Source organism: Odocoileus virginianus, chromosome 33, assembly GCF_023699985.2.
Source record: "Odocoileus virginianus isolate 20LAN1187 ecotype Illinois chromosome 33, Ovbor_1.2, whole genome shotgun sequence".
In the NCBI taxonomy this organism is placed as follows: Eukaryota; Metazoa; Chordata; class Mammalia; order Artiodactyla; family Cervidae; genus Odocoileus; species Odocoileus virginianus.
Genome location: NC_069706.1, coordinates 25,721,265 through 25,743,785, shown reverse-complemented (window position 1 = coordinate 25,743,785; position 22,521 = coordinate 25,721,265). Strand labels below are relative to the sequence as shown.

Genomic DNA, 22,521 nt, shown 5'->3' with positions numbered 1-22,521 from the left:
TATAACCACTCTTTTTTAGATTCTTTTCCCAGTTCCCTATGCTATACGGTAGGTCTTTATTAGTTATCTGTTTTATATATAGTAGTATGCATGTATCCATCACAATTTCCCAATTTATCCCTCCCCCTCCTTACCCTCGGTAACCATAAGTTTGTTTTCTACATCTGTAACTCTATTTCTGTTTTGCAGATAAGTTCATTTGTACCCTTATTTTAGTCTCCTCATATAAATAATATCATATGATATTTGTCTTTCTCTGTCTGATTTACTTCACTCAGTATAATAATCTCTAGGTCTATCTGTGTTGCTGCAAATGGCATTATTTCCCTCTTTTTATGACAGAGTAATATTCTATTGTATATATGTACCACATCTTCTTTATCCATTCCTCTGCTGATGGACATTTAGGTTCCTTCCGTGTCCTGGCTATTGAAAATAGTTCTCCAATGAACACTGAGATGCATGTATCTTTTTGAATTGTGGTTTTCTCCAGATATATGCCCAGGAGTGGGATTGCTGGATCATATGTTGGCTCTATTTTTAGTGTTTTAAGGAACCTCCATATTGCTCTCCATAGTAGCTGTACCAATTTACATTTCCACCAACAGTGTGTAGGAGGGTTCCCTTTTTTCCACATTGTCTCCAGAATTTATTGTTTGTATATAATATATACACAATTTTTTTTTAAGTGGAAATGAGAAGTTTCTTTATTCAGGAGGCCCACAACCAGGGAGAAGGTGAACTCATGTCCAGAAGCCAATTCCAAAGATTCTGTTCAACCATGAAAGTTTTAAAAGGGAAAATCATTTGGGGAGGAGGTCAGAGTTTTTGTTATTTTCCTCTGTGTGAAGATTTTCTTCTGATTGGTTGGTGGTGAGGTAATAGGGTGGTGTTTCAGGGATCCTGTGCTCAGCCTGAAGTTACCATCATCCATCTGGTTGGGGGACTCAGTTCTTACTGTTGTCTGGACTTACTAAGGATCAGGTTCTTTGTGCTTTGGTGCAGAAAGAATTCAGTGAAAGACAAAGTGATAGATAAGAAATGGATTTATTTAGAGAGAAACAGTCTACAGACAGAGTGTGGGCCATTTCAAGAGAGAGCAGCTGTTTGTAGATTTTTTAATGATGGCCATTCTGATTGGTGTGAGGTGATACCTCATTGTAGTTTTGGTCTGCATTTCTCTAATAACTAGTGATGTTGAACATCTTTTTATGTGCTTTCTAGCCATCTGTATGTCATCTTTGGAGAAATGTCTATTTAGGTCATTTGCCCTATTTTTTTTTTGACTGGGTTGTTTGTTTGTTTTTAATTGAGCTGCATGATTGGTTTGTATATTTTGGAAAATAGTCCCTTGTTGGTTGCTTTGTTTGAAAATATTTTCTCCCATTCTGAGTGTTTTCTTTTCATCGTTTTGTTTATGGTCTCCTTTGTTATGCGAACGTTTTTAAGTTCTTTCTTATGGTTTCTGACCAGAAAGGCATCACCAGCAATCATTCTGTGAACAAGTACCCTGTTCCAGGCACAGAACTTTGTGCTTATTAATGTGGAGAATTCATAGAGTAATGTTAAGAAAAACCATTAAAGCTCCAGTTTCATGTATCGTTGGTCAGAATGTAAAAATAGTTCAGCCACTTTGGAAACTGGTTTGGCAGTTCCCCAAAATATTAAACATAAAACCACACTATGATCCAGAAATTCCACTGCAAATTATATACGTAGGACTTTCCTGGTGGTCCAGGGGCTAAGAATCCGCCTGCCAATGCAGGGGACACAGGTTTGCCTTCTGGTCTGGGAAGATCCCTCATGCCTTGAAGCAACCAAGCCCATGCGCCACAGCTACTGAGCTTGAGCACCTGCAGCTCATGCTCAGCAACAAGAGAAGTTACTGCAATGAGAAACCTGTGCAATACAACTAGAGAGTAGCCTCTGCTCACCACAACTAGAGAAAGTCCACGCAAGGCAACAAAAACTCCAGCGTAGACAAAAAAATCCCCCCAAAACAAAGTACATACCTAAGAAAATTGAAAGAACTTCCCTGGTGGCTCAGTGGTAAAGACTTCATCTGCAATGCAAGAGACCCAGGTTCAATCCCTGGGTGGGGAAGATCCCCTGGAGGAGGACACGGCAACCCACTCTAGTATTCTTTCCTGGAGAATCCCGTGGACAGAGGACCCTGGTGGGCTACAGTCTATAGGGCTGCAGAGTCTGAACAACTGAAGCACCTGAGCTCAGCTCAAGAAAATTGAAAACAGGCATTCATACAAAAACTTGTACACAGATATTCACAGCAGCATTATTCATAACAGTATAAATAAACAACTCAAATATCCATCAGCTGAAGAACAGATAAATACAAAGTGGCATTTTCATACAACAGGGAATATTACTTGGTAATAAAAAGGAATGAAGTACTAATGCCTGCTACAACATGAATGAACCTTGAGACCACAACACTAAGTGAAAGAAGCCAGTCATAGAAGACAAGGTGACTTGTATGGTATGTGAATTATATATTAGCAAATTTGTTTTTCCCCTTCATGGATCACAGCCTTGTCATGGCAAAGGGGCTTGCATAACTCAATGAAGCTATGAGCCAAGCCGCATAGGACTACCCAAGAAGGACAGGTCATAGTGAAGAGTTCGGACAAAAGATGGTCCATTGGAGGAGGAAATGACAACCCACTCTAATATTCTTGCCTGGAAAACCACATGGACAGTGTGAAAGGCAAAAAGATATGACACTGGAAGAGGAGCCCTCAGGTCAGAAGGTGTCCAATATGCTACTGGGGAAGAGTGGAGGGCAATTACAAATAGCTCCAGAAAGAACGAAGTGGCTGGGCCTAAGTGGAAATGATGCTCAACTAGATGTGTCTGGTGATGAAAGTAAAATCTGATGCTGTAAAGAACAATACTGCATAGGAACATGGAATGTTAGGTCCATGAATCATAGTAAATTGGACATGTTAAGCAGGAGATGGCAAAATCAAATATCGACATCTTAGGAACTGGTGAACTTTGCAAAAAAGATCTTAATGACCCAGATAACCATGATGGTGTGCTCACTCACCTAGAGCCAGACATCCTAGAGTGTGAAGTCAAGTGTGCCTTAGGAAGCATTACAATGAACAAAGCTAGTGGATGTGATGGAATTCCATCTGAGCTATTTCAAATCCTAGATGATACTGTTAAAGTGCTGCACTCAACATGTTAGCAAATTTGGAAAATTTGTCAGCAGTGGCCACAGGACTGGAAAAGGTCAGTTTTCACTCCAATCACAGGAAAGAGCAATGCCAAAAAATGTTCAAACTACCATATAACAGTGCTCATTTCATATGTTAGCAAGGTTATGCTTAAATCCTTCAAGCTAGGCTTCAGTGGTACATGAACTGAGAACTTCCAGATGTAAAAGGTGGGTTTAGAAAAGGCAGAGGAACCAGAGATCAAATTTCCAACATTCTTTGGATCATAGAGAAAGCAAGGGAATTGCAGAAAAACATTTACTTCTTTAAAAAAAAAAAACACACGTTTACTTCTGCTTCATTGACTAATTGAAAGCCTTGGACTGTGTGAATCACAATAAACTGTAGTAAATTCTTAAAAGAGATGGAATACCAGACTACCTTCACTGTCTCCTGAGAAATCTGTATACAGGTCAAGAAGCAACAGTGAGAACCACACACAGCAAACATTATCCTCAATGGTGAAAAATTGACAGCATTTCCCCTAAAATCAGGAACAAGACAAGAGTGCCCACTCTTACCACTACTATTCAACATAGTTTTGGAAGTTTTGGCCACAGCAATCAGAGCAGAAAAAGAAATTAAAGGAATCCAGATAGGAAAAGAAGAAGTGAAACTCTCACTGTTTGCAGATGACACGATCCTCTACATAGAAAACCCTAAAGACTCTACCATAAAATTACTAGAGCTAATCAATGAATATAGTAAAGTTGCAGGATATAAAATTAACACACAGAAATCCCTTGCATTCCTATACACTAACAATGAGAAAACAGAAAGAGAAATTAAGGAAACAATACCATTCACCATTGCAACAAAAAGAATAAAATACTTAGGGGTATATCTACCTAAAGAAACAAAAGACCTATATATAGAAAACTATAAAACACTGATGAAAGAAATCAAAGAGGACACAAATAGATGGAGAAATATACCATGTTCATGGATTGGTAGAATCAATATTGTGAAAATGAGTATACTACCCAAAGCAATCTATAGATTCACTGCAATCCCTATCAAGCTACCAACGGTATTCTTCACAGAACTAGAACAAATAATTTCACAATTTATATGGAAATACAAAAAACCTCAAATAGCCAAAGCAATCTTGAGAAAGAAGAATGGAACTGGAGGAATCAACCTGCCTGACTTCAGGCTCTACTACAAAGCCACAGTCATCAATACTGTATGGTACTGGCACAAAGACAGAAATATAGATCAATGGAACAAAATAGAAAGCCCAGAGATAAATCCACGTACCTACGGACACCTTATCTTTGACAAATGAGGCAAGAATATACAATGGAAAAAAGACAACCTCTTTAACAAGTGGTGCTGGGAAAGCTGGTCAACCACTTGTAAAAGAATGAAACTAGAACACTTTCTAACACCATACACAAAAATAAACTCAAAATGGATTAGAGATCTAAATGTAAGACCAGAAACTATAAAACTCCTAGAGGAGAACATAGGCAAAACACTCTCCGACATAAATCACAGCAAGATCCTCTATGACCCATCTCCCAGAACACTGGAAATAAAAGCAAAAATAAACAAATGGGACCTAATGAAACTTAAAAGCTTTTGCACAACAAAGGAAACTATAAGCAAGGTGAAAAGACAGCCTCCAGAATGGGAGAAAATAATAGCAAATGAAGAAACAGACAAAGGATTAATTTCAAAAATATACAAGCAACTCCTGCAGCTCAATTCCAGAAAAATAAATGACCCAATCAAAAAAATGGGCCAAAGATCTAAACAAACATTTCTCCAAAGAAAACATTCAGATGGCTAACAAACACATGAAAAGATGCTCAACATCACTCATTATCAGAGAAATGCAAGTCAAAACCTCAATGAGGTACCATTACACACCAGTCAGAATGGCTGCTATCCAAAAGTCTACAAGCAATAAATGCTGGAGAGGATGTGGAGAAAAAGGAACCCTCTTACACTGTTGGTGGGATTGCAAACTAATACAGTCACTATGGAGAACAGTGTGGAGATTCCTTAAAAAACTGGAAATAGAACTGCCATATGACCCAGCAATCCTACTCCTGGGCATACACACCGAGGAAACCAGATCTGAAAGAGACACGTGCACCCCAATGTTCATCGCAGCACTGTTTATAATAGCCAGGACATGGAAGCAACCTAGATGCCCATCAGCAGACAAATGGGTAATGAAGCTGTGGTACATATACACTATGGAATATTACTCAGCCATTAAAAAGAATTCATTTGAATCAGTTCTAATGAGATGGATGAAACTGGAGCCCATTATACAGAGTGAAGTAAGCCAGAAAGATAAAGACCAATACAGTATACTAAGGCATATATATGGAATTTAAAAAGATGGTAATGATAACCCTATATGCAAAACAGAAAAAGAGACACAGATGTACAGAACAGACTTTTAGACTCAGTGGGAGAAGGTGAGGGTGGGATGTTCTGGGAGAACAGCATTGAAACAAGTACACTGTCAAGGGTGAAACAGATCACCAGCCCAGGTTGGATGCATGAGACAAGTGCTCAGGGCTGGTGCACTGGGAAGAGCCAGAGGGATGGGATGGAGAGGGAGGCGGGAGGGGGGATCGGGATGGGGCACACATGTAAATCCATGGCTGATTCATGTCAATGTATGGCAAAAACCACTACAATATTGTAAAGGAATTAGCCTCAAACTAATAAAAATAAATGGAAAAAAAAAAAAAAAGAAGAAGAAGAAGCAACAGTTAGAACCGGACATGAAATGGCAGTTTAAAATTGGGAAAGGAAAAAAAAAATTGGGAAAGGAGTACATCAAGGCTGTATATTGTCACTCTGCTTATTTAACTTATATGCAGAGTACATCATTGGAAATGACAGGCTGGATGAAACACAAGCTGAAATCAAGACTGCTGGGAGAAATATCAACAACCTCAGATATGCAGATGATACCACTCCAATGACAGTGAAGAGGAACTAAAGAGCCTCTTGATGAAGTTTAACGAGTAGAGTGAAAAAACTGACTTGAAACTCAACATCAAAAAAACTAAGATCATGGCATCTGGTCCCATCAGTTCAGACTTTTTGCAACCCCTTGGACTGCAGCACCCCAGGCCTCCCTATCCATCACCAACTCCCGGAATTTACTCAAACTCATGTCCATTGAGTTGGTGATGCCATCCAACCATCTCATCCTCTGTCATCCCCTTCTCCTCCCGCCTTCAATCTTTCCCAGCACCAGGATCTTTTCACATGAGTCAGTTCTTCACATCAGGTGCCAAAGTTTTGGGAGTTTCAGCTTCAGCATCAGTCCTTCCAATGAATATTTAGGACTGATTTCCTTTAGGATGGACTGGTTGGATCTCCTTGCAGTCCAAGGGACTCTCAAGAGTCTTCTCCAACACCACAGTTCAAAGGCATTAATTCTTTGGCACTCAGCTTTCCTTATAGTCCAACTCTCACATCCATACATGACCACTGGAGAAACCACAGCCTTGACTAGACGGACCTTTGTTGGCAAAGTAATGTCTGCTTTTTAATATGCTGTCTAGGTTGGTCATAACTTTTCTTCCAAGGAGCAAGTGTTTTTTAATTTCATGGCTGCAATCACCATCTGCAGTGATTTTGGAGCCCAGAAAGATAGTCTGTCACTGTTTCCACTGTTTCCCCATCTGTTTGCCATGAAGTGACGGGACCAGATGCCATGGTCTTAGTTTTCTGAATGTTGAGTTTTTTTTTTTTTGAATGTTGAGTTTTAAGCCAATTTTTTCACTCTCCTCTTTCACTTTCATCAAGAGGCTCTTTAGTCCTTCTTCTCTTTCTGCCATAAGGGTGGTGTCATTTGCATATCTGAGGTTATTGATATTTCTCCCAGCAATCTTGATTCCAGCTTGTGCTTCATCCAGCCCAACGTTTCTCATGATGGTACACTGCATATAAGTTAAATAAGCAGGGTGACAATATACTGCCTTAAAGTACTCCTTTCCTTATTTGGAACCAGTCTGTTGTTCCATGTCTAGTTCTAACTGTTGCTTCCTGACCTCCATACAGGTTTCTCAAGAGGCAGGTCAGGTGCTTTGGTATTCCCATTTCTTTAAGAATTTTCCACAGTTTGTGGTGATCCACACAGTCAAACACTTTGGCATAGTTAATAAAGCAGAAGCAGATGTTTTTCTGGAACTCTCTTGCTTTTTCAATGGTCCAGCAGATGTTGGCAATTTGATCTCTGGTTCCTCTGTCTTTTCTAAATCCAGTTTGAACATCTGGAAGTTCACAGTTCATGTGCTGTTGAAGCCTGGCTTGGAGAATTTTGAGCATTACTTTACTAGCATGTGAGATGACTGCAATTGTGTGGTAGTTTGAGCATTCTTTGGCATTGCCTTTCTTTGGGATTGGATTGGAATGAAAACTGACCTTTTCCAGTCTGGTCCCATCACTTCATGGCAAATAGAAAGGAAAAAAGTGGAAGCAGTGATAGACTTTATTTTCTTGGGTTCCAAAATCACTTGTGGATGGTGATTGCAGCCATGAAATTAAAAGACGCTGGCTCCTTGGAAGGAGAGCTGTGACAAACCTAGACAGCATATTAAAAAGCAGACATCATTTGGCCAATAAATGTTCATATAGTCTAAGCTATGTTTTTTTCTGGTAGTCATGTATAGATGTGAGAGTTGGACCTAAAGAAGAGTGTCGAAGAATTGATGCTTTAAAATTGTGGTGCTGGAGAAGACTCTTGAGCATCCCTTGGACTGCAAGGAGATCAAACCAGTCAATCCTAAAGGAAATCAGTCCTATATATTCATTGGAAGGATTGATGCTGAATCAGAAGCTCCAATACTTTGGCCACCTGATTTGAAGAGCCAACTCATTGGAAAAGGCCCTGATGCTGGGGAAGATTGAAGGCAGCAGAAGAGGGTGACAGAGGATGAGATGGTTGGATGGGATCACTGACTCAATGGATATAAATTTGAGCAAACTCTAGGAGACAGTGGAGGGCAGAGGAGACTAGTGTGCTGCAGTCCATGGGGTTGCAAAGAGTTCGACATGACTTAGCGACTGAACAATGATAACAACAAAATTCGTTGTTTTTAAAATCCTCCATTTAATAAGGAATCCATGGCACAAAAATGAGCATGTTCCTTAAGATTACACAGCTATCCTCCCGAGTTCATTCAGGGCAAGATACACACTTCCAAATAGCAGCATCTCGGTGGTAAATGATCATAGTTTTCTTTTGTTCTTCCCCAATGTTGACAGTCTTTTCTGGACTCCCCCTTTACCTCTGCCTGAAGAGCCCGAGTTACATCAGAGTGGGAAGATGGGTCAATGGAAGATAATAGTCATCAAGACTCTCATTTCACTCTTTCATCTTATATGAGTTCACTGCTCCTCTCTCACTGTAGCATGTAAGCTCTAGGAATGCTGGGCTTTTGTTTTGTTTACTCCTGTATCCACAGGTACTAGTTCGGCACCTAGCATGATGGATGCAGCAAATAGCAGTTGAAGGAATAAAAGGCAGACAGAGGAGGTTTCTGACTTTGGCTCTGTTAAAACTCTCAGCGGTGCAAATGGAGTAGGGGTGAGGTGGTGCACAGATCAGAGATCTGAGGTACTTGTGGGAGAAATAGGAGACATTCGATATACGTGTCTAGAAAATATTTCCCTGAGAATTCCACACCCAAATGCTTATGGGGACCAGGGAGGTGCCAAGAATCATGACAATGGCTTGTTCCTAAACAATGGATTGGAAAGGACAGTGGCAATCTGGAGAGAATACGCCCTGTCTCAAAGGACAGTCAGAGGGAGAGTAGGCAGTGTCAACAGACGATTTTTCAAGAGAAGCTGAGAACAAGAACTGCCAGGTGAAACCTTGTGTGCAAGCCAAGTTTCTCCTGGCCAATCCATTTCTGACTTGTCAGCATGAACTAGGCTTGAGTCCTCCCGAGAAGTCAGGTATGTGTGGCGGTGGCAGAGAATGCTGGATCTGTCTTTCCTAAGGTGATCGATGGGTACACTTGGAACAAGTCAATTCTGGGTAGTTTGGGTGAGAGCCAGCTTTTGCAGCTTATTTAGTAGTCACTTGCTTTTTTAATTATACCAAAGAACGTTAATTGTAAAACGATAGTAGTAAAATAGTACATTTCACAGGATCCCATTTTTTCGTAATATTTTAAGCATACCTAGTAGAGTAACTGGAGGAATATGCCCAACAGTTAACAGTGGCCATCTCTGAGGAATGGGATTATAAAGCATTTTTTCTTTGTACTAGGTATTTGTGTATTTATAGTTTTATAATGACCATGTACTTAATAAATTAAAAAAATACAGATCTTATCTAACACTAATTACTATGCATGTTCATATACATGTGCAGGTGAACACAAATACCAAATGACTGACAGGGGTTACCTCTGGAAGGGTATGCGGCTTGTGTGTGTTGATAGATGAACAGGAAATTTAGTTCTGCTTTCTGTACTCCTTTAATCTTATTGACTTCAGTAACTGCTTTGGATTCCAAAATCCATAGATGCTCAAGTGCTATAGTTGGCCCTCCCTGTCTGTGGTCCCACATCCATGGATTCAACCATTGATCCCACAGTACTGTAAGAAGTATTTGTTGACAAAAGTCTACATATAAGTGGACCTGTGCAGCTCAAACCTGTGTTCAAGGGTCAACTGGAATATGTAGTCCTCGCGGTCAAAAAGTATGAAAAACTTCATTGCCCAACACTCCAATCCCTCCAGAGGGAGAACAAATTGCCCAGGTGGGAAGGAGGGTAAAACCTTCATTAGGACATGAGCAGCATTGTCCTCATCCCTACCTGACCACAGGACCCAGCCCAATACCCCCCAACGTGATCCAAACACACTCAAAGAGGAGCCAAGGGGCCTCATTGTAACACTCGTTTTTATATAAATATCTGCAAGTCATGTTACAGAATAAGCCCCACCGGGGAAAAAAAGTCAAAGTTATGTTTTTGTTAAACCGACCCCTGCCTTCTAGGTTGGGCCCCAGCCTGGGGGCACCTGCTGCTTTGGGAAGGCTGGGGCTGCTGCCAAGAGGCTGCTGAAGAAGCTGCCTATGTGGCCCATCCCCAGGCCGACCCCCTTCTTTGGTGTGTGGTACATGGTGACCTTCTCTGGTCCCCCCTCAGCCTGGGGAGGGTTCTGGGGGACAGGGTTCTGGAGGGCAGGGCCCAGGAATCCTGGGGGCACTTGGAATAAGAGTTGGGGGGGAACCAAGCCACTAAGAGGTGGAGTATGAAGCTTAGAGGTTGCGCCTTTGGGGAGGGGGGCACAGAGGTAACAGGAGCAGGTAGGGGGAACCCGGGCTGTCAGTCAAGCAGGAAGCATCTGCCCTTCTTTCTGGCCTAGGTACCCAGGTCCCTTCCCCTGTTGGTCCCCCTCCTTCTGGTCCCCGTATTCCCAGGAATAAGCCCTGGGTCCCTGCCTGTCCCCTCCCAGCTCTTCCCCCTTCAATTCCCCCTCCCCCCACAGAGAGGCCAGAGGCTAGGAACACAGCACCAGTCTTAGGATTTAATTAACCAGGAAGGGGGATTATTGGGAGGGGCACCCCTGTAAAAATGTACAAAAGGTCTGGGGGGCTATGTGGAAGGGGAGATAAATATGTACATGGAACCCCCCTTCCTTTAGCCCCTCCTCCCCCAGCCCTGAGAGGGCATGAGGACTTGGGTGGTAGGTGATGAGGAGGGGGGCACTTTGGCCTCTGGCTTAGTGAGCCCTTGGGGAGGCGGGCCAAGGGCCTAGGGGCCCTCAGAAGGGGCGATGGTGCACCTCAGGAGATCATGAGATGTGACCTCTGAAATGACCCCCACTCTCATGTACACACACACACACACACACTCTCTCAGACACACACACACACCTCTCTAGAGGTTTGTGTCCTCTACCCTCCCAGTGACCCCAAGGTCCAACTGATGCTTGATCTCATGGGGGTTGGGACTTCTGCTCCCCGATTCCATGACCTCAGAGGTGGCTGGTGAGGTCATGACCTCTGCCCTCCAGCCCTGACTTGAAAACCTCAGCTCTAGGACCTTGTCAGAAGAAAGGGGGGATGGAGCTATGCCCCTGCCCCTCCCCTTTCCTCACCTGTCAGCCCGGGCTGGGCCAGGAGCCCGAGGAGGGGAACTAGGCCGGGGGGCGGGCACAAGCGGAGGTGGTGCCCCCAAAAGGGCTCCTGGTGGGGTCTTGCTGAGAAGGTGAGGGGTTCCTGGGGCCGCAGTCGGTGGCGGCGGCGGAGCCAAGCGGCTGTAGAGCAGGGGATGGGCAGGCTCCAGACCGTAGAGGCGGGCGGCGGCCACAGCCCCAGGTCCAGTCAGCTCCTCACCCGCCTCGTAGAAGCGGGGCGGCCTAGCGAGGCGAGGGGGCCCAGCCAACCAGGTTGGCTCCAGGAAGCCAGCACAGCGCTCTGGAGGACTAGGGCCCAGAAATGGGGGTGGCCGGGGCCTCTCAAACAGCAGGTGAAGGCCTTGGGGCCCTGTGGTGGCAGCGGCAGCGGCAGCAGCGGCGGCGGCAGCAGCGGCGGCGGCAGCAGCGGCGGCCTCTTCCTTCCGCTCCTCCTTTACCCGCACTGACTCCTTGGTGGGCCGGGCCCCTTCCTCGCCAGCCCGGGCCTTGGGCGTAGCAGGAGAAACTCGGAGCTGAGGCCGGGAGAAGGGGAGGTCCCTGGGGGAGGTGAGGAAGGAGAGGATGAAGGAGCTTAGAGGGATGGTGGGCAGGCAGGCAGAGGGCTGGGCAGGCGGGGAGCACATGAAACCACACCTCTCCTTCTCCTCCTTGGCGAGAGAGGACTCCCTTCGCTCCACTGGCCGCTCCTTGTCTGAGCCCGGGGTCCGGGCGGCCTCAGGGGGCCGGACCCAGGCAGGAAAGGCCAGAGGACTGCGGTGCAGGCGGCCCCATGGGTCTGGGGGGGAGGCGAAGGCTGGTGGGGCCCCTGGGCTTTCTTTCTGGGCAAAGACGGCGCCGGAGTCTAGACAGAGGACAGAGCAGAAGGTGATGGGAGCCAGGCGTGGTAGGGCCCACTCAGGCACCCACCTTGCCCCCTGCCTGGGCACAGCAACCCACCACCCTAGCCTCCACTCCACCTCTCCCCATCCCCTCCAGCACTCACTGAATGTGGGGCTGCCCAGGCCTCCAAAGGCCCCGTTGGAGAGGGCAGCCAAGGAGGCAAAGCTTGTGGGACGCCCAAAGGGATCTGTGGGAAAAAGGGGGGGGGACGGTCAGAGCACTGGGCGGCAGGCTCCGAGCAGGCATCATGGACTGGCAGAGAAGAGGCTGGTCAGCAAGCAGGCCCTGGAAAGGTACTGAGGTTTAATGTGCCATGTGTTGTTTAACGGCATAAGTTCGATGAGGGAGGTGGGATCATTCCCACTTAAGGATGATGAAACAGGCTCAGAGAGGTGAAGTGACTTGCCCATCAATGGTCATCTAACTGGACCTCTGACTCCAAGGTCAGGCTCTTACCCCACATTCCCCTACACCCACCACCCAGGCCAGCTCAACAGCCAGCCACTCACCTCAAGAACCTCTGCTAGCTGCCTCCCACCTGCATGCAACTGAACCCTGACTTTGTGTGTATGTCACATGGCCAGTGAGAACACCTAACTTGCCAGCTAGAGAAAGCTCACAATTGCCTCTTCTAGAACACCTTTCACTGGGCCAGCCGGCTCAATTCCTCCTTGTTCATCCAAACTAGGATAAATCTCCCCAAGAAGCTGGCCGAGACCACAGGGAGCCAGGGACCATGCTGCACAGCCTTCCTCCACAAGCCTCTCCCCCCACCCCTGGCTATTTCAGACAGTGACTGAGCTGGCGGGGACTGGTGATGACTCTGCCCTTTGATATCCCATTTTACAGATTATGAGATCAAGGCTCAGAGCAGGGAAGAGTAACTTGCTCGAGGTCACAAAGCATGTGAACCCAGGTCTACCCTCCATTCCAGTTGCCTCTCAGGTCTAATTTCAATCCCCCGTTTAACACCTCCAAAAAGTCAAGGTCAAGGCCTGGGTTGCCCAACATGCCCTTGGCTCTTACCAATATGGGTGCTGGGACTCAGAAAGGGTCCGTGGGCCCCGGGAGCTGCCGTGAAAGGGTTGGCTGCAGCATGGACGGCACCTGGGACAGAGAGGTGGATGAGGCTGAGTGTGTGCAAGGTGGGCCTTGGGCTACAGGTGGGCACCCTCAGGCCCAGAGAGGGCTGGCCAGACTCACCAGTCGCAGTGAAGAGGGAGGCGGCCGAGTGGGAGAGCTCCTGCCCAGGGGGCAGGGCCCCATAGGGCCCCGGAAGGCAGGGCAGGAGGTCATTCCGAAAGTCAAGCTTGTGGGAGTCGCCCTGCATGGGACAGGGAGAGGGGCAGTGAGTGAGGAGGCAGGTGTGGTCCCGCTCTTGCTCTTCCACCCTGAGGCCCCCTCCGAGAGCTGGCTGGTGCCAAGGGAGGGTTAGCATGGGCCTCTGCCTCTCTCTGAACCTTCTCTGACCATCCCCCAGTTAGCGAGAGAACTTAGTACTGACTGCGGAATTGCTCAGGCAGTGACCAGGGATAGGAGAGGACGTTTCTGGCCAAGATTCTGCCAAGCTCCACTGAAGGCAGACGCCCAGAGCTCAGGCAGGCCCACTTTCCCCAGCCCTCCGGCCCCAGTACCTTCATCTTTTCCTGGTGTCTCAGGATCATGTAAGCCACACGCACGTGCATGGCACACCACTTCCCTGGTTTCTGCCGCCCCAGAAGGATGACCAAAGGGAAAGGGAAGGAAAGAACATTCACTCATCACCCACTCCAGACCTGGCCCTGGGCCCAGCCTCGCCACACAACGTCCCCACTTGTCAACCCCTACAAGTGAGGGGTTAGGACTAGGTTCATTCCACAGCCTAGGAAACTGAGGCTCAGAGAGAGAAACAGTCTTGACCAAGGTCCCACGGCCTGCTGTGTGTATACCCAGGCTTGCAGTTTGCAAGCCTTTCGTTTCCTGCTGTTCCATCTGGCTGCCTCCACGTCTTGGGCTTCTGGCTTATTCCCAAGCAACCACCCCTCAGACAAACACACTGACGCCAGCCCCCAGCCTCATGCAGCCTGAGGTCCTCACCAAACTCACCCTCAAAGGTGGCCGGAAATGGTCAGGGATCTGGGAAGGGCAAAGCAGAGATTGGCGACAGTTCAAACCTGTTTACTGACCTGGGCACCTCATCTCCACAGTCCCCAATGTCCCGCTCACCCAAGCACCTCCCTAAGACCTTGTGTAGCACCCTCAAACCCTTCCTTTTCCCCTTTTCTCCCACTCCGGGCATCTCCCTTCCAGCACCAAGTTACTGAACCTGGCCCCAAGGAGATGCCCTGCCTGGAAGGCTGTAGAATGGGTTAGTGGGCAGGCAGGTTTCTCAGAGAAGAGTAGCTCTCTGATTGACAGCTTCACGTATAATGAAGATCTGCTTAAGATTCCTTTAGAAAAATGCCTTTTCAATTGTTAAAGGAGGCTGGAAAACCTCTGGTCTAGTCTCTTGTTTAGGAAATACATCCTATGCTTTTCACGATGTTCCCGGAGCCCTGGGCTTTAAGGCTGCTGCCCATGTCTAGTCACAAAGGGGCAGCTTATCTTTTCATTAAGGACAGAACTTCCTGGTATGATGTCATTTGAAAAAAAAAAGAATGCTGTGACTTAAAAAAAACCCTGAAAACCCTTATAAAAACTACTGTCCTAATAATCTTATTTCTGGGGCAACTTCACAAAATTCCTATTCCTCATGCCTGAGAAAGCCTTCACCAACAGAATGCCCTCTCCTCAGATTCTCAGGGATACCGCTGATCACATATTAAAGGGAGGGATCAGGGGGTCACTCTCAAGTCAACACTGCTCTCCCTCAACAGATCTTCGAGCTCCCCAAGGACCTGCCTTGACCCCCCTCACCTGTGTCCCCTTTTGGGGAAGCCCGCTCGGCACTGGCCCCAGTCGTGGTGGCAGCTCGGGGTTCGTGCTCTGAGAAAGGGGAGTGGAGGGATCAGTCAGAAGAGCTGATGCCAGGCATAAAAGGGGGCTAGAATCAAGCTGGGGGCTGGGATGGGGAGGGAGTACGGCTTTGAAGAAACCTGGATCTACAGGGTGAGGGCAGGAGGAGGGGCGTGGTCTGGGGGAACGAGAAGGTACATGGTTCCGGGGGTGTCTGGGTTTTTAAGGGATGGGAGGTGGTGGTGGTGTCTGGGTTGGGAGCTCACCTTGGGCTGGAAGGCCCCCTGCAGGGAGCCAAAGGAGACAGCCGGCGGGAGGCCCGGAGGGAGGCCGGGCACTGCGGGAGGGAAGGCCGTGTACGGCTGCAGAGAGAAGGGGACTGGTCCAACTGGGGCTGGAGGTGCAGCCCAGGTCTGGTCTGCTCATCGGTCCCCTGGCCTCCACCCTAGACCCCCCACCTCCCCCAGGGAGCTCTCCCAGGCTCAAGGCTCTTGCTTTGGAAGCTGAAGACCGGACCCCCACAGTCAGGGCCACACACACTGATATATCCATGCCCACGCACCACACACACACACTCACATTATGCCGGAAAAGGCCTTCCATCTTTCCTGGATATTTCTCAAACTAGGGAAGAGAAGGGAAAAGTAAGCTGCCAGCCAGGAACCCAGGGCTTTCCCCTGGAAGCCACACCCTCCCCCCCAGGTCTCTGAGCCTCATCACTGGCCCAATGAGGAGCTCACCATGTGGGGGCCGTGGGGTGGCAGCAGGCCCGGGGGGTAAGGGGTGAAGTGCTGGTGGGTGTGCTGGTGGGTGTGCTGGTGCTGGTGGTTGTGCTGGTGGAACTGGAAGGCCAGGGGCCGGGCTGAGCCCCCTGCCCCCACCACCTCGGGGCCACCCTGGGCATTCAGGTAGCGAGAGTTCAGGTCCTGGCCGATCAGGTCCTGCTCTGTGGGAGGGGAGGGGAAGAAGGCTTTAACATCTGTAGCCACCATGGCAGCCTCCTTGGGCCCGGGTGACTGGCCTTCCCTTCTGGCCGTGGGCCACTCCCTCCTCAAGCCCTGCTGCCTGCTAAGGTCCAGATGCCCCGAAGTCAAACGGGCCCAAGCCCAGGGCCATGGCCCCCCACCCCCCGGCCAGGATCCCAAACTCACCAGAAAGGGCGTTAGCGGCTGAGGCCCCAGGGTGCCCTGGCACCTGCAGCAGGGGTGGGGGTGGGGGCAGGGTGGGGCCAGGGGAGAACAAGGAGGGGTGGTGGGGTGGGGGGGGGGGCCGAAGCCCAGGAGGGGGGAAGCTGTGGGTGGATAAAGGCAGGGGCAGTGAGGGCGTCGGGGGCCGGTGGGTGAGCTGCGCGGACGAGGAGGAGGCAGATGAGGAGGAAGAGGACGAAGAGGATGATGAGGGGGGAGGTTGAGCCACGGGAGGGGCCGGGGCCTTGGGGGGCGGCCGTGAAGAGCTGGGGAGAGAAGTGGGGAGATGAGTGAGGGGCTAGGAGGTGCCAGCTCTGACGGGAAGGGGTCAGAAGCCTGGGATATACCTTGACCCTGGTTCTCCAACATGGAAAGTGGTAGAACCTGGCCCCCAGGACCCCTACCCCCAACCCAGGGAACCCATCCTCAGACGGAGGTACCTCCCACACCCAACAACCCCCCCACCTCCTGTCTCTTCTTCCACACAGATGCTTCTGACGCCCCTGGTCTTTCCCTTTTCTGACTCAATCACAGCACAAAACATATCATTCACTTTGACGCTTAATTACAACAGGCCACCTGGGTTCCCACCCGAAGACAGTGGAAGCAGCACTGCGCTGGTCTGGTGTAGGAGTCAGGAGGCCTGAATTCTAGGCCCATCTTGCCATTAACACCCTGGGTGACCTTGAGCAAGTCACTGCCTCTCTCTGAGCCTTAGTTTTCTCAATAAGGGAAAAAATGATAATGATGATAACAGTAACAACAAAAATTGCATCAATCATAGAAGTGTCATTAATTCTTACCCTTTAGTGAGCACTGAGTGTATGCCAAGTGCTGTCATCTGCGTTATATGCTAATCCAAGTCCCCAACATTCCACATCACCTTCCCAACTGCTGCTGTATCCCTGGGACCCCTTGTACCGTTTGCTTCTTTAAACTTAACTCAGTTTGTTTTTCACTTGGCCTCACCAAAGAGCAATGTGTAAAATTAAGGGGCTGAGGTACTACTTGTATGTTTTTTTAAAACACATCAAAGCTGAAAAAATTTTACTCATGTACCAGCTGAATTCTCTCACACACCACTAACAAAAGAGTACACACTTTGGGAAACACTGCATTAACTCATAATTAATCCTCACAACAGCTTTAAAATGAAAGTACTATTATTATTTCACTTCACAAAAAGAAGAAATTAAGGCTCAGAGAGTTTAAGTGACTTGTCAAAAATCACACAGCCATTAAGTGGCAGAGTAAGAATTTGAATCCAGGTCTGAATGACACCAAAGTCAGCACTCTTAGTCATCATGTCAGCATTTCCCAAAGTATGTTCCAAACAACACTATTCCTAAGAAATGTGCCTTGCCAAAAAGAAAAAAAAAAAAAAAAAAAAAACCAACTTGGGAAATAAAATTGGGAAACGGCACAAACTGGATTCCTCTGCAAGTGAACGTATGAAGGGTTCTGAGAAGTCCTGTAGTAATCTCTTTAAATTTGTCCCACAGTATCTCTCCAACTTTTTAGCCCCCCAAACCCTTTTCAAGTGATATCCCACAGGAACCAGCCCATGTCCCCAGACACAGAATGCAGGGGTTGGCACAAAAATGACCAGGCCTTTCCAGACCCGGCCAGACCCCCCACTCACTCACCTGCCAGTGCTGAGGTCCAGGCTGCTGCCATAGGGGGAAGTGCGGAGGCCAAAAGGCGAAACCCGAAGCTGCAGCTGGGGCTGGGGTGGGGGTGGCAGACTGGGGGCGGCCGGCAGGGGTGCAGGGGGTGAGACAGGAGGCCGAGGGGCCGGTGGAGGCGGTGGTTCCTTTGGGGGGAAAGGCACTAGCAGCGGGTCGGGCCCTGGGGGCTGTTCCTGGCTCCGCTCCAGGCCCGACACTTTAGGGACTACGGAGAGTTTGGCTTCACAGTTCCCATTGAAGGCGCCGTGGGGGCCCGAGGCTGTGAGGGCAGGACGGCAGACATACTCAGTTAAGGATCATGCTCACCCAGTTTCCCTCCCTTGTTTCCAACCCCAGCCCTTGGGACCAACCTTTGCTGGTTGAGACAGTAAAGGACGGGTCGAGGTCATCATCGGAGACCTGGGGAAGAAGGACAGGGACACAGTCAGGTTCTGGTCAAGTCAGGCCTTCACCCAGGAAGGCCAACAGCCTCTGGAGTTGGCTAGGCACTGGTAGTGGTGACAAGTCTATTCCATCAGCTTAGCTGAAATCCACCAAAGACTGTGGGCTCTAGGAGGCCCTATGCTCGGGGAAAAGGGTAGGGCGACTAAGCCTGCGCATCTGATAGGCCAGGAAGACTGAATTGAGGCAGTACTGAAGTTAACAGAGAAACAGGCAATTCACGGCAAAAATGTCAGATATCACTAATTGCTGGTCCAGACTGTCTACTGGGCTTATAAATATGTCTGGTCCATAAATGTCAGCAAAAGTTTTAAACTAACTGCGAATACTTAGAAATCTGGAGGTTCTTCATAAAAACTCAAGATTCAGGTTCTCTTGACAATGGGCTCCCACTCTCCTAATAGTGCCCGATCAGATGGACAAGGGCTATTTGCTTCACCACAGAAGTCCCTGTCCAGTCAACTTTTTATACTATAGCAAGACACACATCAGAGAATACACGTTTAGTTACTGACAGGAGAAGAGCATCAACTGCTAGAACACACTTTCAAAGCTAGCACATCAGCTCTAAGAACAAAATGAAACACACCTTTATAGCATATGTTCTTACACTGTGTACAACAGTTTAGCGTCCTCACTGCCGTGACTATGGTCTACAGACTCTAATCTATAGGAGCAGACTCTAATCTATAGGAGCAGACTAATAACCAGCAGGAAGAACCAACTGGGTTCCATAGCCACCCTGGGTTTCCGTGGAGAACCACTGGTATCTCCAAGCGCTTTGGAAAGGATAGCACAGCAAGGCATAGGTCTTTGATTCTTTGGTCAATTGGCTCCAATTACCAAATAAAACTTGTCATTTACTTTCTCAATCCCCGCCCCCACCCTGCCCACCTGCCCCAGGCATCCTCCCCAAAAATCTATTTCTGGCTCAACTTAACTCACCTTCCCCACTTAAGGGAAGGCTCTATCTGCTGCACAAGGAGACCTTTAAGGCACAGTTCATTTTTTTTTTTTTGGCACAGTTCATTTTATGAGCTGTACTACTGCCCACCCAACAAGTTCTAGCCCCACTCACCCTCTCGTCCAGATCACTTTCTGCATCACACTGGGGAGAAGGAAAGACAGAGGTGTCACAACAGGGAAGAGAAGGGGGGCCCAAGGTCAAGGGGAGTTTCAGACAGGGAGTGAACGGGGAGGGGCCTGTACAGGTGGAGAGCACTTACTATGTATCCAGCTTCCAGAGAATGACGGGAGGAGGCCTGAGAAAGACCAGAGTCCAGAGGTAAGGGAGGCCGGCTGGCAGGCCTTTGGATTAGTCTAAGCTCCCTGGCAAGGCGCCGAAGGCCCCTCACGACATACTCTCTGTCTCCTTCTGGTCCCCACCCAGTCCCCACTGCTCTGGCAACTTTTCAAATCTACCAGATTCTCACAACTCTGCGCTTTTGCCCAAAACAACTTAGCCCTATTTCTCTTCTCAGCAAACTTATGACTATCCTTCAAGGCCTGACTAAGACATCCCAGGGGGCTTTCCCTAACCACAACCCTCCTCCCATCCCCCAGGCAGAATGAGTGGCTTCCTCATGTGGGTTTCTGCAGCATCTCTCCCAGATCTCTACCTTCTGGTGCCTCTTAAGTTTTGGTCTAGATGTTTGCTTAAAGATTATTCTTTCCTACTAGACTAACATTGACTTGAAAATGGGTGCAGAGACCATATCTAATTTATGATTCAACTATGTCCTTTTGATACATCTCTGAATTATCATTATGTTCGAGGCAGACCCAGTATCAGCCAAAAGCGGGCAAGTCTGACTGTGGATGTGTCTTTATCAGTCCGGGATAGGGCAGTGGGAGCTCAAATATGCTCTGCCTTTCTCTTTGTCCTTAGAGACTGGGGTCACTTCACCACGGGTAGCGGCACTGCTGACAGAAAACGGGTCTATGTGAAGAACATTCGGCTCACAGAGTTTTAAAGGACAGGGATCTGGGACAAGCTCACCTCTTTCCTTCTCCGCTTATTGGGCCATTTTCGGGCCCGATCCCCAGAGGGCCGGCCAGGCTCTCGATCAGAGCTGTCCCCTGGTTCCCCAGTTGCCCCACTGGAGCCCCCCCTCTTCCGCTTCCCAGAATGCTTCATCCGATGTTCCAGTCGCTCTGGGGGCTGAAGAGACGCATCCTTCTGTGGAGGAGGAGGTGGGACTAAAGTACATGGTGGAGAAAGGAAAGCTCCCCACCTCTCTGGGGGTGACCAAGCTACCAAAGTGGCTCTCGGGCCCGGTAACCTGGTTAGTCCCTGGAGACTAGCTCTACCTCCTCCCACCCCAGGGTGGGGCAGAGGCCTGGCCAGAGGAGCCGGTTGCTCTGGTTTGGGGTGCCAGCATTCCCCCCTCAACTCCACCCACTCCAGGCACCGTACCCTTCTCTCTGGCCCTCTGAAGCCCCTCAAGGGTCCCTGGCCCCAACAGGCCCCACCTGCAAGGCCTCGAGGCTGGCGAAGCTGGCAATGGCGAAGCCATCGATCAAGTCCTCCTCCTCTTCTTCCTCCTCCTCAGGCTCTTCCTCGGCCTCCCCATCGTCTGCGCCCCCCTCCTCCTCCTCCTCGTCTTCTTCCCCGCGGCTGCCCGAGCCAGCAGGCCGCTTCCGAGCTCGGGGTCGCGGGGGCCGAGGCCTGGGACGCGGCCGCCGCCGTCTCGGGCCTCCGGGCCGCTCTCCAGACGAAGCTGACGACCACGGCCTGGCGGGCGGCGGCGGCGACGACGAGGACGAGGAGCCGCGCGGGGCGGCCAACAGCGCCCGGGGCGCGTCGCCGCCGGGACCTCGGCGGCGCCGCTGCTCCCGGTCTCGGTCTCGGCGCGAGCAGCGCCTCCGCCGCCGCTCCCCCTCAGTGGCCCAGCCCGGGCCCGGAGCCGCGGCCGCTGCCGTCTCCATGGCGACCGCCCTCAGCGCCGCATCCGGAGGCGGCGGGCCCCGGAGCGGCCTGTCCGCAGGCCAGGGGTCGCAGGCGCGGCGCTGGCGGCTGCACAGGGAAGAGAGGGCCACGGCTTTCCCTTTAAAGCAGGATCTGCTCGCCCCGAGCGTGCCCCAAGGCCAAGGCCCAGGGAGCCGGCGCCGCCCCCGGGGCGACAAGCCCGAGAGCCCCCCCTGTGGGGCCGGCGGGGCCGAGACAGCAAAAACGGGGCGGCCGTCCCTTTAAGGCAAGGCCTCAAGTTGTCCAGTCCCTGACTCCTTTAAGACGACCCGACGGTGTCCGACCGGCCTAGTTCGGTGGCCGCCCCCTACCAGGGGTCGAGACAAGTCTCCCCGAGGAAGAGGAAAGGCCACCCCTTTAAAAGGGGCCGAAAGCTCGCCCCGAAACGTCGACCTCCCCTTTAAAAGTGCCTCAAGTCCTCCGGCTAAAAAAGGCCACCCCTTTAAGGAGTCCAGGGTTCTCCAAACAGCAGGCCGCCCCTTTAAGGGCTCGGGAGTTAGTTTCTAGTCCTCCACAAACGGCCACTTCCCCTTTAAGTTGAATTTAAAGGACTTCTTGCGTTGAGAAGTGGCGATGAGAATCCCCTACTCGCTCCAATTCTCCCAACAGCACAGTTCTCAATTTGTCAGCGTCTGTTCGGTGGCTTCCCCTTTAAAGGCTGGCGTTGTAGTCCGCCGAGATCGGTGGCCACCCCTTTAAGGAGATTTAAAGGGGCCTCTTCAAGGCCCAGCTCTTCCAGCCTCCGCCTCCGGTCGCCATGAAAGGCGCGAGGTGGGGGGCGGGGCCGAGGGGGCCACCCCTCCAAAGCCCCGGATGTGAGGCAACGGTGACGGGTAGAGCTTGTCTGTCTGCCGACATAAAAGTCTCTTCCTTCTTTCCTCCGTCTCTGTCTGACGTTCGCCTTAAAGAATCCGGAACGGCTGCTGGGCAGCTGGGGAGCTCCAGCTCACCCTCCTGTCGTCTCTTTTGGAGTCTTCGGCCTCTCCTCCGCCAGGACTTCCCTGCCCCTCCTCCCTCTTCCTCCTCAGCCTACGCCTCCTTCCTCTCTC

At 49.6% G+C, this 22,521-nt stretch overlaps 1 protein-coding gene across 2 annotated transcripts; it reads right to left on the bottom strand.

Annotated features, from left to right (window-relative positions):
* Positions 1-10,116: 10,116 nt before the first annotated feature.
* FBRS (fibrosin) lies at positions 10,117-22,501 on the bottom strand. 2 transcript variants are annotated; one of them, XM_020901604.2, is made up of 18 exons: positions 20,977-22,501; positions 20,504-20,680; positions 19,731-19,766; positions 19,583-19,612; positions 18,414-18,462; positions 18,022-18,322; positions 16,340-16,641; positions 15,929-16,134; positions 15,768-15,812; positions 15,455-15,550; positions 15,150-15,218; positions 14,340-14,369; positions 13,889-13,960; positions 13,458-13,578; positions 13,281-13,361; positions 12,358-12,441; positions 12,009-12,216; positions 10,117-11,912 (listed from the first exon to the last, which is right to left on the bottom strand). In XM_020901604.2, exons 1-18 carry the CDS (start codon positions 21,430-21,432, stop codon positions 11,333-11,335), a joined length of 2,943 nt encoding a protein of 980 aa, XP_020757263.2. In that variant the 5' UTR covers positions 21,433-22,501; the 3' UTR covers positions 10,117-11,332. The 2 variants fall into 2 exon arrangements, with proteins under 2 accessions (XP_020757263.2, XP_020757262.2); XM_020901603.2 differs by having other exon boundaries at positions 20,504-20,683; positions 20,977-22,499.
* Positions 22,502-22,521: the final 20 nt, after the last annotated feature.